The 14,826-nt window shown below is 47.4% G+C and overlaps 1 protein-coding gene across 8 annotated transcripts in view; it reads left to right on the forward strand.

The window, feature by feature from the left end:
* The window catches only part of EHMT1 (euchromatic histone lysine methyltransferase 1), a 116,677-nt gene that overhangs the window by 26,084 nt on the left and 75,767 nt on the right, over positions 1-14,826 (forward strand). The window contains exon 1 of one of the 8 annotated variants that reach the window (XM_042052291.1): positions 11,797-11,895. The exons of the other annotated variants lie outside the window; for them this stretch is intronic. Coding sequence (XP_041908225.1) covers positions 11,890-11,895 — 6 coding nt within the window. The 5' untranslated portion in view covers positions 11,797-11,889. Of the gene's footprint in view, positions 1-11,796; positions 11,896-14,826 lie in introns of those variants that run through there. 8 annotated transcript variants of the gene reach the window in all.

Here is a 14,826-nt window from a genome sequence, read left to right on the forward strand (position 1 = left end):
GAAAATGCTCCAATTTGCAGCAGTTATGGCCCCGATCCGTGGGCAGTGTCAGCTCCCTGTGCACGACGTGGGGAGAGGAGCCTGGATGCGTCAGTCACGCACTCGTGTAAAATAGCTCCCTGCTTGCTGCTGTGGCTGCCAGAAGGACTTTTGAAATGGCAAAGGTTGTGAAATCATGGCAGGAAACACCAGAGGCCGGAGCTGGGCCAGAGGAGGAGCTGCCCCTTCCTACGGCACAGCCAGGACTGGAAAAGCGAGCGTTTGTGGCTTTATTTTTGCAAGACCCCTTCCTTGTGCTGCAGGCACTCCGTGTGCCAGGCCTGTAGGCCTCTTTCAAATGGCAGGAGTTTCACAGATGTAGCCTTTGCTCCTGCTCTTTGATGCTCTGTGCAGCAGGAGCTGTGTTTGGGACCTGGGGACTGTTACCTCTCCCAGGAGACAAAACAGCTTTTGAAAATTAATAACTGTTTTCTAGTCCCCACCACTGTACTGGTAATCATGTGCTTTTGTCTCCTGCTCCTCCCTGCGGGAGTTTTTGCCTTTCCTGGGTCTCATTCTGATCCCTTATTGCAAAAATAAATCCTGGACTGGTGCTGAAATGAGTTGTCTGATGCTCTGCATCATCTGTGGCTGTCCAGGGAGGGAAGGAGCTGGTTAATGTGTTAAACATTTTGCTTTGGACAAGGGCACCCAATCTCCCTTTCTCTGTGTCCTGTCTGGCTGAAGGAAGAGAAATTTATCACATGTGGGCATTATAAAGCATTGGAAGGGGCTGCCTAGGGCAGTGGTGGGGTAACCATCACTGGAAGTGTTCAAAAACCATGTGGATGTGGGACTTGGGGACACAGGTTAGTGTTGAACATGGGGGTGGTTGGATCTGATGATCTTAGAGGTGTTTCCCAGCCTTAATGATTCTGTGATTTTCTCACGGCGCTGTGGTTAGGATTGATTATTGCACAGCATTTCCCTCATCCTGTCCCCTCCCAGCACGTCAGGTCAGTGTCACATCTGCACAGGGGGTGGATGGAGGGGGCTGACAGATCCCCATCGTTACCCAGGAGCCTGTAAAGGAACGTTTAGCACTGGCAGGATCACCATGGGTTCTGGTTTCCATCCTCTGGAGCTCATGGACAAGAAAATCGCAGAATCCCAGGCTGGTTTGGGTTGGAAGGGACCTTCCAGATCATCTCATTCCAACCCCTGTGCAGGGACACCTTCCCCCAACCCAGGCTGCTCCAAGCCCCAATGTCCAGCCTGGCCTTGGGCACTGCCAGGGATCCAAGGGCAGCCCCAGCTGCTCTGGGCACCCTGTGCCAGGGCCTGCCTACCCTCCCAGGGAACAATTCCTTCCCAAGATCCCAGCTAAACCTACTCTGCTTCAGTTTGAAGCCATTCCCCCTTGTCCTGTCACTAAATAATAAAACTGCTGAAGAGCAGGTGTTGGTGGGTGCTCCCTGCTTGTGCAGCTCCCTCAGGAAACCCCTTCCTAGTCCTGCTGTTTGCTGGGAACAACTTCTTCCCACTGTCCATGGAATGGCCTGGTCTGACTGGTTTTTTTTTTGGGCACCTTTGCTGGTGTCCCAGGATGGCAGCTCCATCCTGGTCCCTTGGGGAACTTCAGGAGGAGAGGAATTCACAATGTAGACTGCATCTCTATAAAGAAAATACAGTTTTTTCTGTAAGTTTTGTAAGATCATTGCTGCTGTTTGCTCTGAATGCTGTATTGTGCCTCTTCATGGTTGTGGCTTCCTTTATCTCCTCACACCTGTAATGTCAAAGCACTAAGCATGAACTTTAACTATAAAATTTGAGCCATCTGGGACTGGGGGTGGGGAGGAAGGGGAGGAGTTGCTTCCAAAAATCTGGTTAAAAATCAAGCTGCTGGATTCTGAGTGACAGTTCAGTCATAGCTGCTTTTTCCTGTTTACTTTTCCTTGGGATTTGGAAACTCACACAGGGCCTGGATGCTGCACTAGGAGATGGACACCTAAATTTGTGGTGTTTGCTATTGGTTCTTTCTTTGGAGAGGGAACTGGAGTAATAGATATTTATATATATATTATACATCAAATTGACTGAACAAACTCCTCTTACCAAGTCCCTGCTGCATTTTGAAGCAGGTGGAAGAGTTGCCATGGCTGCAGTGATGGTTATTGGGCCTTTTTGAGGTTTCCACGGCTCAAAAAGAATAAAAAAAAAAAAGATGATTTAGATTTAGGGAAACACCACCAACAAAACCCCCCAAAACAAACAAATCTTTATCGCATTTCCAATCTTCCATCTTCCCCCAGTTCCAAATGTGCTTTTTAAAGAGTTTCAAATGCTTGTTGGCATAGAAACTGCAGAATGGAAGTGAAGCATGCAAATGTAAAAGGAGCCATTCTGCTGAGCAACATGGCCTGAGCCTCTGCAAAGCTGACTGAAATCTTTTACGCGGCAAAGAAAATTGTCCAGATGTTGCTTGAATTATAATGGCACTAAATATTTCAGTTTTTCAATTTACATAAATCCAAAGAGGCTTGAAATGTAGGCAATGCAGCTCCATTACCAGTGGGCTTTCTTTTCTTATGAAAGAATTTGTAGTCCAAAAATATTACTAAAATGTGTTTGGCTCCGAGTAGTGCCAAATCCTCATTAAAACATGTGGATATTTCTGTGGTTTAATCTGTTAGAAATGCATTCAGGATCCAGTTATGTTAAATTAAGCAACAATATTGGCCTGGATGTTGTTTGAAATATTAAATGTGGCAGTCGGAACACCAAGCAAAATGTTTGCACATTTTAATCGCTCGATGAGCAATTTTTTAAAATATATTTTATTCCAAGGAATGATCAAGAGTGCTTAAAAACTGTCCCTGCTCTCCTTGAGCTGCTTCCTTCCCCCTGCCAGGCTCTGGGAGCAGCACAGGATCCTGACTCCTCCGTCCCACCGTGGGATGGGGATGGATTTGTGTTGTGCCAGGAGGATGCTGCTCCTTTGAGCATCTTCGTCACCCCCTTCCACGCTGTGGAACTTCTGGATAAACCCATGTAGGCTCCTTGTTGGGAATGTAAAAACCCAGCATGGCCTGAGGGATTTGTCACCCCAGACTTGCCCTACGAGGTTTTTCCTGCTGATGCTTCGCTCTCTTGGGGTTTCCCAAAGATTTCCTGGGACCAAACACCTCTGAACTTGCCTGGCTCCTGGTTAGTTTATCCCTGTGCTGGTGGCTCTGGCAGGATGGAGGCTCTGTGCTCTGAAAGTGCTGTGGCAGGAGGGCTCCTTCCCAGCACGGAAAGCCATGGATTGAAAGGACACTTTGACTTGCTGAGGATTTATTTCCTATTTATTTCCCCCCTCCGAGGTTTTAATTGCCCCATGGTAAGGCAGGTCCTTCTTCCTGCTTTAATGCAGCCAAACCAAGGAGGGAATTTGCAGTTGGGAATGTGGGAGTGGCACAGGGAGCCATGAAACTCTGCCTGTGCCCTAGGACACGTTCATAATACATGTGGGGTATAGAAAATATCCCTGTGGGAGGGTTTCTAACGGGGCAGGAGGGGCTGTTTGATTTTAAATCTGACACATTGCCAAAGCAATTCTACACTGGCGCCTTTGTAACCCTCATTTAAAGTTAAAAACGAGGGAAGTGGGGTATATGGGCAGGTTTTCTGAAGTCTTTGGTTTTGGGGCTTTTTGAATTGCATGGCAGCTTGTGCTGCATCAAAACCAGAGCAGGATGGTTCTGCCTGTACCTGTGTGTGACTCTTTGGCATTCACACCTCTGTTGTCAGGCATCAAAAGGGGTAGGAGATTGGTGGGCTCAAAAAATTCAGCCAGGTTTGACTTTGCCTTTTTAGTATAACGTTCATACTTTTCTATGGGATAGTTTTGCAGCTTTGTTTTTTTTAAAAAAAACCCCTCCAAACCCTGAAGTTCAGTGCAATTTTCTTTATTATTTTAATTTCAAGCATATGCAGAGTTATATATATATATTAAAAAGTCAAGCTATATATATATCTATATCTGATGATAAATGGGGATGGTTAATGATTCATGATGGCAGAAAGCAAGTGAAAGTAGAAGGCACAGTGGAATGGGGTCATTGCTGAAAATGTCTTCTGCAAAAGCAAATGGGAACGCTGGGGAGGGCAGGCAGAGCTCCAGAGTGGGAAGGGAATCAGCAGCAATCCCAATTTTGGCTGAGTTTTGTGGCTCTGGAATGCACCACGTGGAGGGTTCCACCAACACCGAGGGGTAGATTTTGTGTTGTGGTAAGTCTGGAAGGCCTGAGCTCGGTGGAATTTGGTTCTCCCTGCAAAATTTGGCTTTCACCTCTAGAAAAATTCATGACAAAATATTTGATGAATTTTTCGGCGGGACACAGGCTGAGTTGACCTTAATTTTGGAAGGATCTTGTTGCAACACAGCTGTGCAAATCAGCACAGCTGGATCCACGGGGAAGTAGCTCTTTAAAACAAAATGATGGCAACAACCCCCCTTCTTCCCAAGCAGACTGACTGAAGGTGAAGTCAGCTGCTGAGAGCAGGACGGCGTTACTGGGGTTGCAATGGGGTGTAAGAACCTGGGAAAAACAAATGGATACGAATCCCTTGAATTACTGGACTTGGCTCCTTGCCTCCGTGCAGAGTTAGTCCTGCTGTACAAACACCTGGCATTTATTTAGGCTGGTGTGGAGGGATGATGCTGTTGAAGGAAGATTTGTGTGTACTTGTGGGTTTTTTGCTTGTGCATCGCAGTGGATGCAGCCTCGTCTTGAGTTTTTCGAGTCAAACTTGGATTTGTGGTATCCATTCATTCCCTTGGGAATGGGGCATGTTTAGATTCACAGAGGGATGTGCAGGGCTTTACAGGACCTTCTGCAAGGCTTTTTTCAGTGTGGAGAGGAAGAGGAGTGTTAGATGCAGTTTGAAATGACAGGCACCTTGGGCTGCTTTAGAGCTGATCCTTAACTCTGCTCCTTCTAAAAAAGGATTTAGGAAAAAAAAGTATTAGTGCTCCAGGCAGGTCACAGCATATTGACCTGTAAACATCCAGCCTTGCAGGTTTTCCACACGTCAGGAAAGGGGAATATCAGAAATACTGCAGTGGTGGTGGCAGTACCTGAGGGATATTCCCTTTATACCCACCTGGCTGAGCGGGGCTTTCCCTCCTCCTTCCTTAAGGGAGGGGAAAATGCCACGGAGTGATTCTGCTGCTGGGATGGGAATATTGTGCTTGAGGCTTAGAAGCATTTGTGTTTATCTCAGGTGCCTGCTGATAGACCTGATCCAGGAAGGAGGGGACAGGACAGCTGGGAGGGTCCCTCTCTGTTGCCTCGGGGCTGCCAATGCAGAATAGGGAAGCGTGCACATCCAGGGAAAAGATGATGAAGGATTTGACTTCCTCCCAGGGTTTTTGCTTTGAAACACTGTATCCCTGAGCCTAAATGAGGGCACTTCTATTTGGAAGCCTTCCCATGAGTGGGATTGTTCTGGAGTGCCCTGAGCAAGCCCCATCCATGCCTGCAGCTCCTAGTGCTCTCCCAGTGCAGAGCCACAGCTCCCATGGGATCTGTCCTGAGAGCTGAGCACACCAAGGAGGCAGTAAAAGCTGGGTGATGTTTGCCAGGTGATGCAGCAGCTCTGGGCTCCAATCTCAGCGTCTGGAGAAGGATCACCCCACAGACTGTGGATTTGGGGAATGTGCTGTGGTGATGCCGTGAAGATTCCCCCTCTGCTCCTGGGGTCTGGCTGGGTATCCTCAGCTCTCACAGGCAGGGAATCCTGGAGATCTTCTTTGGAGGGCCATATTCTGCCCCCCTGGCTGGTTTTTCTTGGCTTTTGCATGAAAACACTGCTGCAGCTCCATTCCCCAAGTGCAGCAGAGTCATTATTGAAGCTGCCTTGGTGCACTGCTCTGGGCCTGGCTTTGTGGTTGTGATGCAGCTGCTGAAAAGTTTCACGTGAAACTCCAGAGCTTCCAGCCACCAAGTTAATGTCTTACAAAACTGCTGGAGGAAGGGAAGCTGACTCCAGCAGTCCTTGAGTTTGTTTAACTGGAGCTCAGGGGTGATCAAGGCTGGCATTTGGCTTCCTGTTGCAGAACAGAAATAGTCAGGATTTTTTTTTTCCCTCATTGCCCGTCTGCTTTTATTTTATTTTATTTTTGGTATTGTCACCAAACCAGAACTAATGACTTCTGCTTGTTCTTTCTCTGGGGTGAGGCTGTATGACAGTGGAGGAGAAGCTTCCAAAAGTCCATCATACTTTTGATGCACATTTGAATTCAGCAGATCGGCACTGGGAGGGAGAGTCTGGGCCTTGCACAGCCCTTTCCTGTTTCTTGTGTAATAAAAATAGTGCAAATGGTCTTTTTCTCTGTGAGCAGAACTTCTCCCTGGTAGAATCCTGTCTTCCCTTGCTTTGCTTCCCAAACAGATTCTGGTTGCTGTGGCCAAGAGTGGGCAGAGGAGGAGAGGGGCTGCTGGGCAGACGTTCTGCAAAGTTCATCTTTCCCAATCTCTGGTTCACAGCTCTGAGAGCTGCTTGTTATTGCAGCATTTTGTGGTTTGTTTGGCTTTTTCTTCCTAGTGTTTCACTGTATTTTGAGTCCTTCAGTTTAAAATGTTAACAAAATGAAGCTCTGTGCCTCCTTGTGAGGCAAATGAATGGGTTTTATACAGGGGGGCGGGAAGGGGGGAGAACTGGAGGGAAGTTATTTTTGAAAGAGTGGTTTAAATTTTGATGTGAAACCACTGCCTAATCTTCAAGTGAACGGACCATTTGCATCTTGCTGTAATGTCTGCACATGGGGAGGAGATGCTCTCCTAGAAGAATGGTGTGGAGCTGGGCCAGGGAGGTTCAGGTTGGATGTCAGGGAAAGGTTCTTCCCCCAGAGGGTGCTGGGCACTGCCCAGGCTCCCCAGGGAATGGGCACGGCCCCGAGGCTGCCAGAGCTCCAGGAGCGTTTGGACAGCGCTGCCAGGGATGCCCAGGGTGGGGCTGTTGGGGGGTCTGTGCAGGGCCAGGAGCTGCACTGGATGATCCTGGTGGGTCCCTTCAACTCAGGACAGTCTGTGATTCTAAAAGTAGATTTGAAAAACTTTGTCTGAGCTGGCCACTCAAAATCAGTGTGTGACTTTTGATTTAATTTTTTTTTGTTGTTCTACAGAGCCTTCCTGTGGGAAAGCATCACAATGAGCTTGTCAGTCTTAGCCTTGAGCTCCCCAGAATGCCTTCGCCTCTTGTCTTTCAGAATACAGCAAGGCTGTAGTGTTGTGGCTCTGGGAGCCCAAGGAAATAGGATGGTTTAATGCTTCAGATATTAAAATAAATCCCATGAGTGTCATCCCAAATTCAAACCCGAGTTCTGAGGTCTCCAGACACACCTGGGGCTCACAGCATCCATCAGCTCATTGTCCCTCCCAAACCCACAGCGTTTAAACTGATAGGAAGTGGTGTCATCTCCCTCTATTTCCACATTTCCTTTTGTTTGGTCCCATCTTTTCACCCCAGCCTTTGCCAGGTGTTTCATGCATCTGCGTTAAAACCCCATAACGGAGCTCATGCCCTTGCCCCAGGGGCTTGACTTGCAGCCCAGTTATCTGACAAAACATTTCTAAGGAACTTCTGGGAATTTATTGCTCCTGTTGGTCGATTCCAACGTGTCTGACTCCTTTTATGAGTCTGGCCTGTGTCCTGGTGTCACAGATTCACCCACGTGGCATCCACCCACTTTCAAACTTGGCAACGGGCATAAAGGGCTCCTCAGTGATTGCAAGGTCACTGTTCTGCATAAATATTTCCCCTCCCCTCCAAAAACTTGTTGGTTAAGGGAATATCAGACAGAGGGAGAAAATACTGACGTGTTTGTTACGTACATGATGTGGTTTGGGGTTTTCTGGTTGTTTTTAAATAATGGAGGATTTTTTTCAAGGGAGCTTGAAGTGCTCAAACTTCACTGGAATTTAAATTTGACTCATCCCATATGGACTGTCCAGACGCATTCCTTGCTGGCCCAGCTTGGCCAGTTGAGGTGACTCAGTAAATCAGCAGCAGAGCATGACTTCACATCCAGTTCTCCTGTATCCTGTTCCTCTGCTCTGTTTGTGAAGGACCACTCCAGAAATTTTTGGCACTTAATTCTCCAAACCTTGAGTTTTCCCATCTGCGAAAGTGGATACATTAATATTGCCTGCTATTCCCATCTCTTATTATAAATTGCTTTATAAAGTCCTAGTTATTTTTATTGTTACAATATCTCTAAGCAAATCACCATGTATCTCTCAGATTCTTTTTTACCTGGTGATGTTTAGATGTTTTTTCAGTACTTGCTCTGCTTTTGATGAGGAAGAACTAGGTGGCTTTTCTTGGTCTTCCCCCAGAATTCATTCAACAGTCTCCAAAACTCCTTGAGACTGTGGCATTGGTTGGAATAAAATGTAGTAATTACAATACTTGGTAAAGGGTGCACATTGTTGTTGGGTGTGGGGGATTTGCTTCCAGGATTCCCCGACAGCAGCAGGAATTAAACCCTGAGCTGGTGGTGCTGAGTGCTCTTCAAGTCAATGTACTGAACAGAGATTTTAATTTTTCAAGCTTGAGGGTGAGACCCTGTGGGAGTTCTGCTGGACATTTGCAGGGTTTGGGGTTTTGGTGCCTTTTGTTTACAGACTGCCCCCCAGGTGATTGGTCCTACTGTGGGCATGTTGAAGAGGAGAGCAAGGCTGCTCTGTCAGGGAAGTGGCCTTGCCAATCTCGGAACCCCTTTGGAATACCTGGAATGCTGGAGTTCCAAGGCCTGAAGTGTGAAGCATCCAAGGTTCACATCAGATTTAGTGCTGGCCATTTGCTCCAGTATCAACTCTGGAATTCTCCAGGGAGAGGGAACGGCGAGGCTTTGTTCCTTATGTGGAGGAAGGAGACTGTTCTTGTTCTGTCACCTCCTGTTTGTGCAGCTCCCATGGCTTTTTCTATCCAGTGATCCTAACAGGAACAGGAGAAGTTTGGGGCTCTGTTCCCTTGGATGTGAAGATCACCTTCTCAGGTAGAGATTGCAACCCAGGCATGCTGAGAATGACGTCTGTGCTGAGCAGGCCTCGGGGAGGGTGTGTTTGAGGAGCCATAATTTTGTTTGCTGTTCTCACGTGTCCATTTTACTCCGTCTCTGACGGATTTGTGAGAGGTGCTGAGCTCCTCACAGAGGCTCCGGAGGGTGGGGGCACCGACTCCCTTTGTAAATGAGCCTATGGATAACTCAGCTCTGACACTTTTGCCCTCCCTCCTGTTTCATGCCCTCACAGAGAGGTTGTGTGTCATTGCTTTAGGATTTACTGCCCTCCCTGGGAGGATCTGGTGGGAGTGGGTCTGGGAGAAGAGTTATGGCTGCACAGAAAATCTGGCTTCCCACTTCCCTACTGTGTGTCTAGGGGAAGAGTTGGGCTTAAAACTGCCAAAACACATTTACAAGATGTTATCACTTTTCTATTTTATTAAGCTTGTGTTGACTCTTCAGGCTGTGTTGGAGGCAGGTGTGTTTGAGCTGTGTCTCCTTTGGAGAGATGTGGCAGGAGCAGGACAGGATTTCCCTCTTAGATTGCTCCTCCACTGGAGCCACCATCCCTAGCCCAGGGTAAACAAATCACTCTGGTTTTTGTTGGTTTTTTTCTACCTGTCCCCAAGGAAACAATATAAATGCCATGCCTCGAGTGTGCATCCATTGAGGGAAAACAGGGTTTTTAAATAGTAATGAACTCTGGTTTTCCCTTAGTGCAGCAAACCAATGGTTCATTAGTGAAATACATTAATAATTCTCTTATGAACCGTGTTGGTAGGTGAATCTGCTTTAATTCCTTTGTATCAGAAAGAGCTGCAGGTATGGATGTCTTCGTTACATAAAATAAAAAAAAGGGAAGAAAGCAATGCTTGCAAATTAGTCTTTGTTTCCAAGGAAACAAATTTGACATGCTTGAGCTGTGCGAGATGCAAACACCGCTCGATTCAGCAGACATGCCTCGGGATTTTATGGTCTGAATATTATTTTTAAACTACCTTCAATTTCAAGGCAAGGCAGAGGATGGGAATAGAATTTGTTGGCAGGGTGTATCAATCTGTGCTTAATGAAGGCACTGGGCGGTATCTGGGATTGCCCAGTGTGGCGTGGAGGGAATTGATCCTGCTCTGGGAACAGAGGGCCCTGATGAAGGTCTCTGGTAAGGGGCAGCCTGGGGCCAAATGGCCTTTGGTGGCATCCTTCAGCAGGAAGAGAGGTCTGAGGGGAGCTCAGCACACTGAATTAGTGTGGTTTATCCTGGGTCACTTTACCAAATGTTTTGTGCTCTAAAAATATTTCAGTAAAAAGCAGCTCGCCAGCGCTTGGCGTGCCAGGCTGCCTGGCGCTCCCGAGGCGGACACGGTCCCAAAGAATTTGCTAAAAAGCTGTGGCTTGGTGTTGAGGACTGGGCTGTATTTATCAGGGAAGGGATGAGGGAACAACGTCATGAGTTGTTTGCGTAGTGCGTCTGGCACAGATGTGCTGGGGCCTGATGAAAATCTTGGCTTGAACTTGGCTTGTGGCGTTGTACAGAACGGCTGTAGTGCTGTTGTGATTCCCTTGGAAGTTCTGTTCAGGAAAAAAGCTGGTTTGGTGTTCAGCTGCCACCCTGGTGTTTCCTGAAATGCTGCGTTGATAAAGTAAATCGTTTTATTTTTGAATTTTCCTCAAACTCCAGCTCTGGGGAGACACTGCTCATGTGCCACGAGAAGCGAACATCGCTCGGCAGAGCACACACAATTCACGGATTTCAACATCCAGAGTTGGTTTTGGCCTGGGCCCAACATGAGGAACAGGATATATATGTTCCAACTTTGTTGGGATTGAATAACCACTTTTTGCCCTGGCAAAGCTTTATTTTGCACCAACTGTCTTTACTTTCTGGAGCAGTTCAGTGAGCTGGAAGGGATCTGTAGGAGACATGCAAAGGATATGTGGGGAAATACAAGTTTTTAAGGAATAGTCAAGCTCCATGTGCAGATCACTCAGAGTATGCAGGGCTGCATTCCCCAGGTGTGCTCCAACATTGTGTGTCTTTCATATTTTGTTGTTTGAAAACCTGGGAAGGATTTAAAAAAAAAAATCCTCTATTAGTTCTTCCTTGAAACAGTCCTACTGCATCGAGGGGACAAGGCAATGATGGAGGAATTTCAGGGCTGATGAGTGAAAAACAAACCTCTCTTAAAATTCAGGTCCTTAGGAAAGCATAGCATGAAATGTGTTACACTGCACTCTCTTTCCTCCTCTTTCATCCTGCTGTTTAACTTTGTTGCAAATGGAGTTAAAATAACCTTCAAGGAGCTTAGGGTAGACTGGGGTAGGTTTAGCTTTAAGATGGCTGGGAAGCACTATTTGCATTGCCAGCTAAAAGCCTTGCTTGAAGCCTGTTGGGGGAAAAAATAATATTAATGGCATTTCATGAAAACATTGTAATTTGTGGAAGGCCCAGAGTGACAAATTGGCTGGTTTGAGTGTCACTGGGAAATGCTCCTCTTGCACAAGGCTTGCCTGAGACAGGATTTTCCTTGCTTTTGTTCTAAAACGAGATGCTTGCTGCCTAAAAATGCCTGCGATCCCTGCAGTGAGAGCTTCGCCTCCTTGACAAGAGGATGGGAAGAGGAAGGTTGGCTGGATCGGGATGAATCCTGCACCTTTTTTTTTTTTTTTTTCCCCTTTTTTTTTTTTTTTTGCTAATGACACTTCCTTATGCTTACATTTCATTAAAGCTCTGAAATGGCTGAAGATCAGCCCGTACTGAGCATGCTCCGGGGTGGAGGCTGCACCCATGGAGTGAGATGGATTTGTGGCTGGAGGAGGGATAGGCCTGGAGTCAGGACCTGGAGGGACCCGCAGCCGGGATGGAGGTAGGGCAAATCCATCGGTTCCTTGCCGTGCCCCTGGGCTGGGGGAGCCAGGAGACTGGATGGAGTGAAAACTGTTGGAATTGATTCAAAAGCAGCGTAGTTAAACCACTGACACGAGATGGCTTCAAACGCTTCCTGCGGATCCGCGGGGAGGGGTTTGGAATACTGACCTTTGCTGGCTGGCGGGCCTGCGTGAGGAAGGGACCTGTGTAATGTCAGGGTGGTGACATGAGGTGACAGCAGGCAGGGGCTGCAGCCAGGGCTGAGCCTTCATATTGGCAGGCACGTGATTGTGTCTCATCGTGGGCTCGGGCGCTAATTATTATTAATGGGGAGCCTCACAGGGCTCAGACCTGCTCTGAGCAGTTTAAACTCAGATCCGTCTGGGATTGTGGGAGGGTGAAAGAATGTTAAGCTCAAACTCCCCTCTTTCAGACTTATTTTGCATTCCAGTGATGGCAAAGAAACCTTGCCACATCAGGTCCTCCAAACTGGCATGGAGAGGAGGGAATATGCACGTTTATTCCTTTGGCTGAGGGATTTTTCTGTGCTTCTTGCAGGGGTTTAATGTGTTGGTGAGTGGGTTTGGGGGAAGGCAGTGCGAGTTGTGCTCGGTTGGGCTCTTGGATTTCACCCGTAGTTGCCAGCTTTTTACAAGGAATGTGTAAGCACCAGCAGGTATGTGCTGCACGAGCCGATTGACTCCAGTTGTTGTACAAGCACGCTGCGTGGTGAGGTGCCAATAAAACATTTACATTGGCTCTGGATGTTTGTGTTAGCGAGGTGTAGGGGAGCTCTGGGTTGGTGTGGAGTTGGTGTGGAGTCAGCTCCCTCTGACCTGTCCACTCACACATGGGAGGTGTGACACGGGGGGCCCACCCGGCATTCCGGCCTGGCTGTAGAGACAGGTAAGGCAAGGGGTTTGCTCTGTCAGGGCACTGTGAATCCTTGGGTGGTACAGAGTTATGTGTTTGACTTTCTGAACAGAAATCTCTGCGATCATGGGCTGTCTGTGTGCTGTAAGGTAGATCAGCTCTTCCTTCAGGGCAACTCTGGCCACTTTTCACAGCATGGTTCAGGGGGTGACTGGCAAAGATTTGATTTTATTGCTGTGTCCCTGGTGATGGGCATTCTGCATGATGAGTCTCTTCATTACCTAAAGCTACTTGCCTGTTTATTGCCTGGTTCCATCTTTCTTGTGAACCCAACTCTTCCTCGGTGCTTTCTGGGCCTGTTTTGCTACCTCAGCCCTGTGCTGAGCTGGTGAGCAGCTTGCTTACTGAGCTGGCTTTTATGTTCCCTGCATAAAATCCTGCTGGAGCCCAGCTTGCTGGCCAGGCAGAACTTCTCCTACTCTTTAATGGTCACTGGCTTGTTTATGGCTGGATGAATGCACAAAGAGAAGCGTTTCTGTAAAACAAACAGCTTTGTGATTGCACAGAGAGAGGGAAAAGGGGCTGATTTTCTTTGGCTCAGATGGGGGCTGCCTTTATGGCTTTGCAGAATTCACCCTGGTGGCTTTTCCTCCTTTTGTGACTCTGGCAGTGGAGGTGATCTCAGCCCCAAGTTTTCATGTAGGGTCTGGTTCCCTTGATGAGGAAATTGGACTTAATCAGTTTCAGCTGCTGGAAGCCCACTGGTGTGCTAATTCCTATTGTGCTGTGGGAAGGTGTAAGGTAGCCTTAAAGACCCACTGCCACCTTATGGCAGTTGCTGAGAAGCAGCGTCTGTGGAGCCAATTCCGTACACACATCATGCTCGCTCTATTTCTCCGCTCCTCTTAACCAGGGATATTTGCATGGAGGCAGGAGCTTTGTTTTTACAGAGTTCATCTGCTCCTTCTGTTCCTTGCAGAAATTTGATAAAGTCAGCAGGATGGCTGGGAGAGCCGTCAACGGGCACTGTTCCATAGGAGCTCACGATGTGGGGAGAGACACAAAGGCTTCGTGGAGCACTGATTCTCCTCCAGTGAAGAACTTGCTTATTTTCATGTCAGTGCCTTAATCCTTAAAAAAAATAGGTGTGAGGTCAAAGAACAGGGCCACACTGAACACGTGAGGCTCGTTGGCAGGATCTCCAGCGCTTGTTGCAGCAGGAGGAGGATGGAATGTGCACAGCCATTTTCCCAGCCTGCTGCTGGCAGGGCACTGCAGGATGGCTTTGCACTGACAAATGGGGCCACTGTCCCCAAATAAACCAATAAAACATTTGTCTGTGGAGCAGTGAGTGTGCTGGAAGCACAAACTTGCTTGCTGTGCTGGGGGTAGCATGCTGGATTTAGGACCCTTCTGCAGCAAGGCTGTGTTTGTACTGTAGGAGCTCTTGCTATGCCATAGCTGAATGCAGGGGAGAAATGGTGGATTTAGAGTTCCAAAATAGAAGGAGCTGTGGTTACTGTAAGTTAAAGCTGAAGGAATTTATAATTGGGAACTGTTAGGAATACAGTATGTTCTAAATTACAGCTGTCTGGCCAATATGCTGCTAAATAAAGTTCTAGGATTGCCCTGTAAATGAAATATTCAACACATATTCTTATCAAAACATAGCAACATCTCCCAGAGAGCTCACATCTCAATTGCTGTCCAAGAGGATCTTTTTTCTTTTCCTTTTTTTTTTCCTTTTTAGTGTGTATGATGTACTCAATGCAACGTCCCGGAGAACATTTCTTGTTTCCTATTAAGTAAAAACAGTTTTCAGCTCTGCTGGGGAAAAGGGGGGAAGGAAGGGAGATAGCTTGGAAGCTTTGGGGGGAAAAAAACCAGGTTTTGAAAGGCAGGGAAAGCTGTGATTCCAACAGATGCATTAATGACTGCCTGTTCTTCCAAAGCTGTTACCTGAGCCTGGAGGTGCACATTGGAGGATACTGGGGATACCAAGTGTGCCCTGGGACATTCTGATTAAGAAATGTTGGATATCATGGTTGAAGAGCGA

This window comes from Corvus kubaryi, unplaced genomic scaffold (assembly GCF_017639235.1).
Source record: "Corvus kubaryi isolate FWS band 111438036 unplaced genomic scaffold, C.kubaryi_AGA036_p1.0 78, whole genome shotgun sequence".
NCBI lineage: Eukaryota > Metazoa > Chordata > Aves > Passeriformes > Corvidae > Corvus > Corvus kubaryi.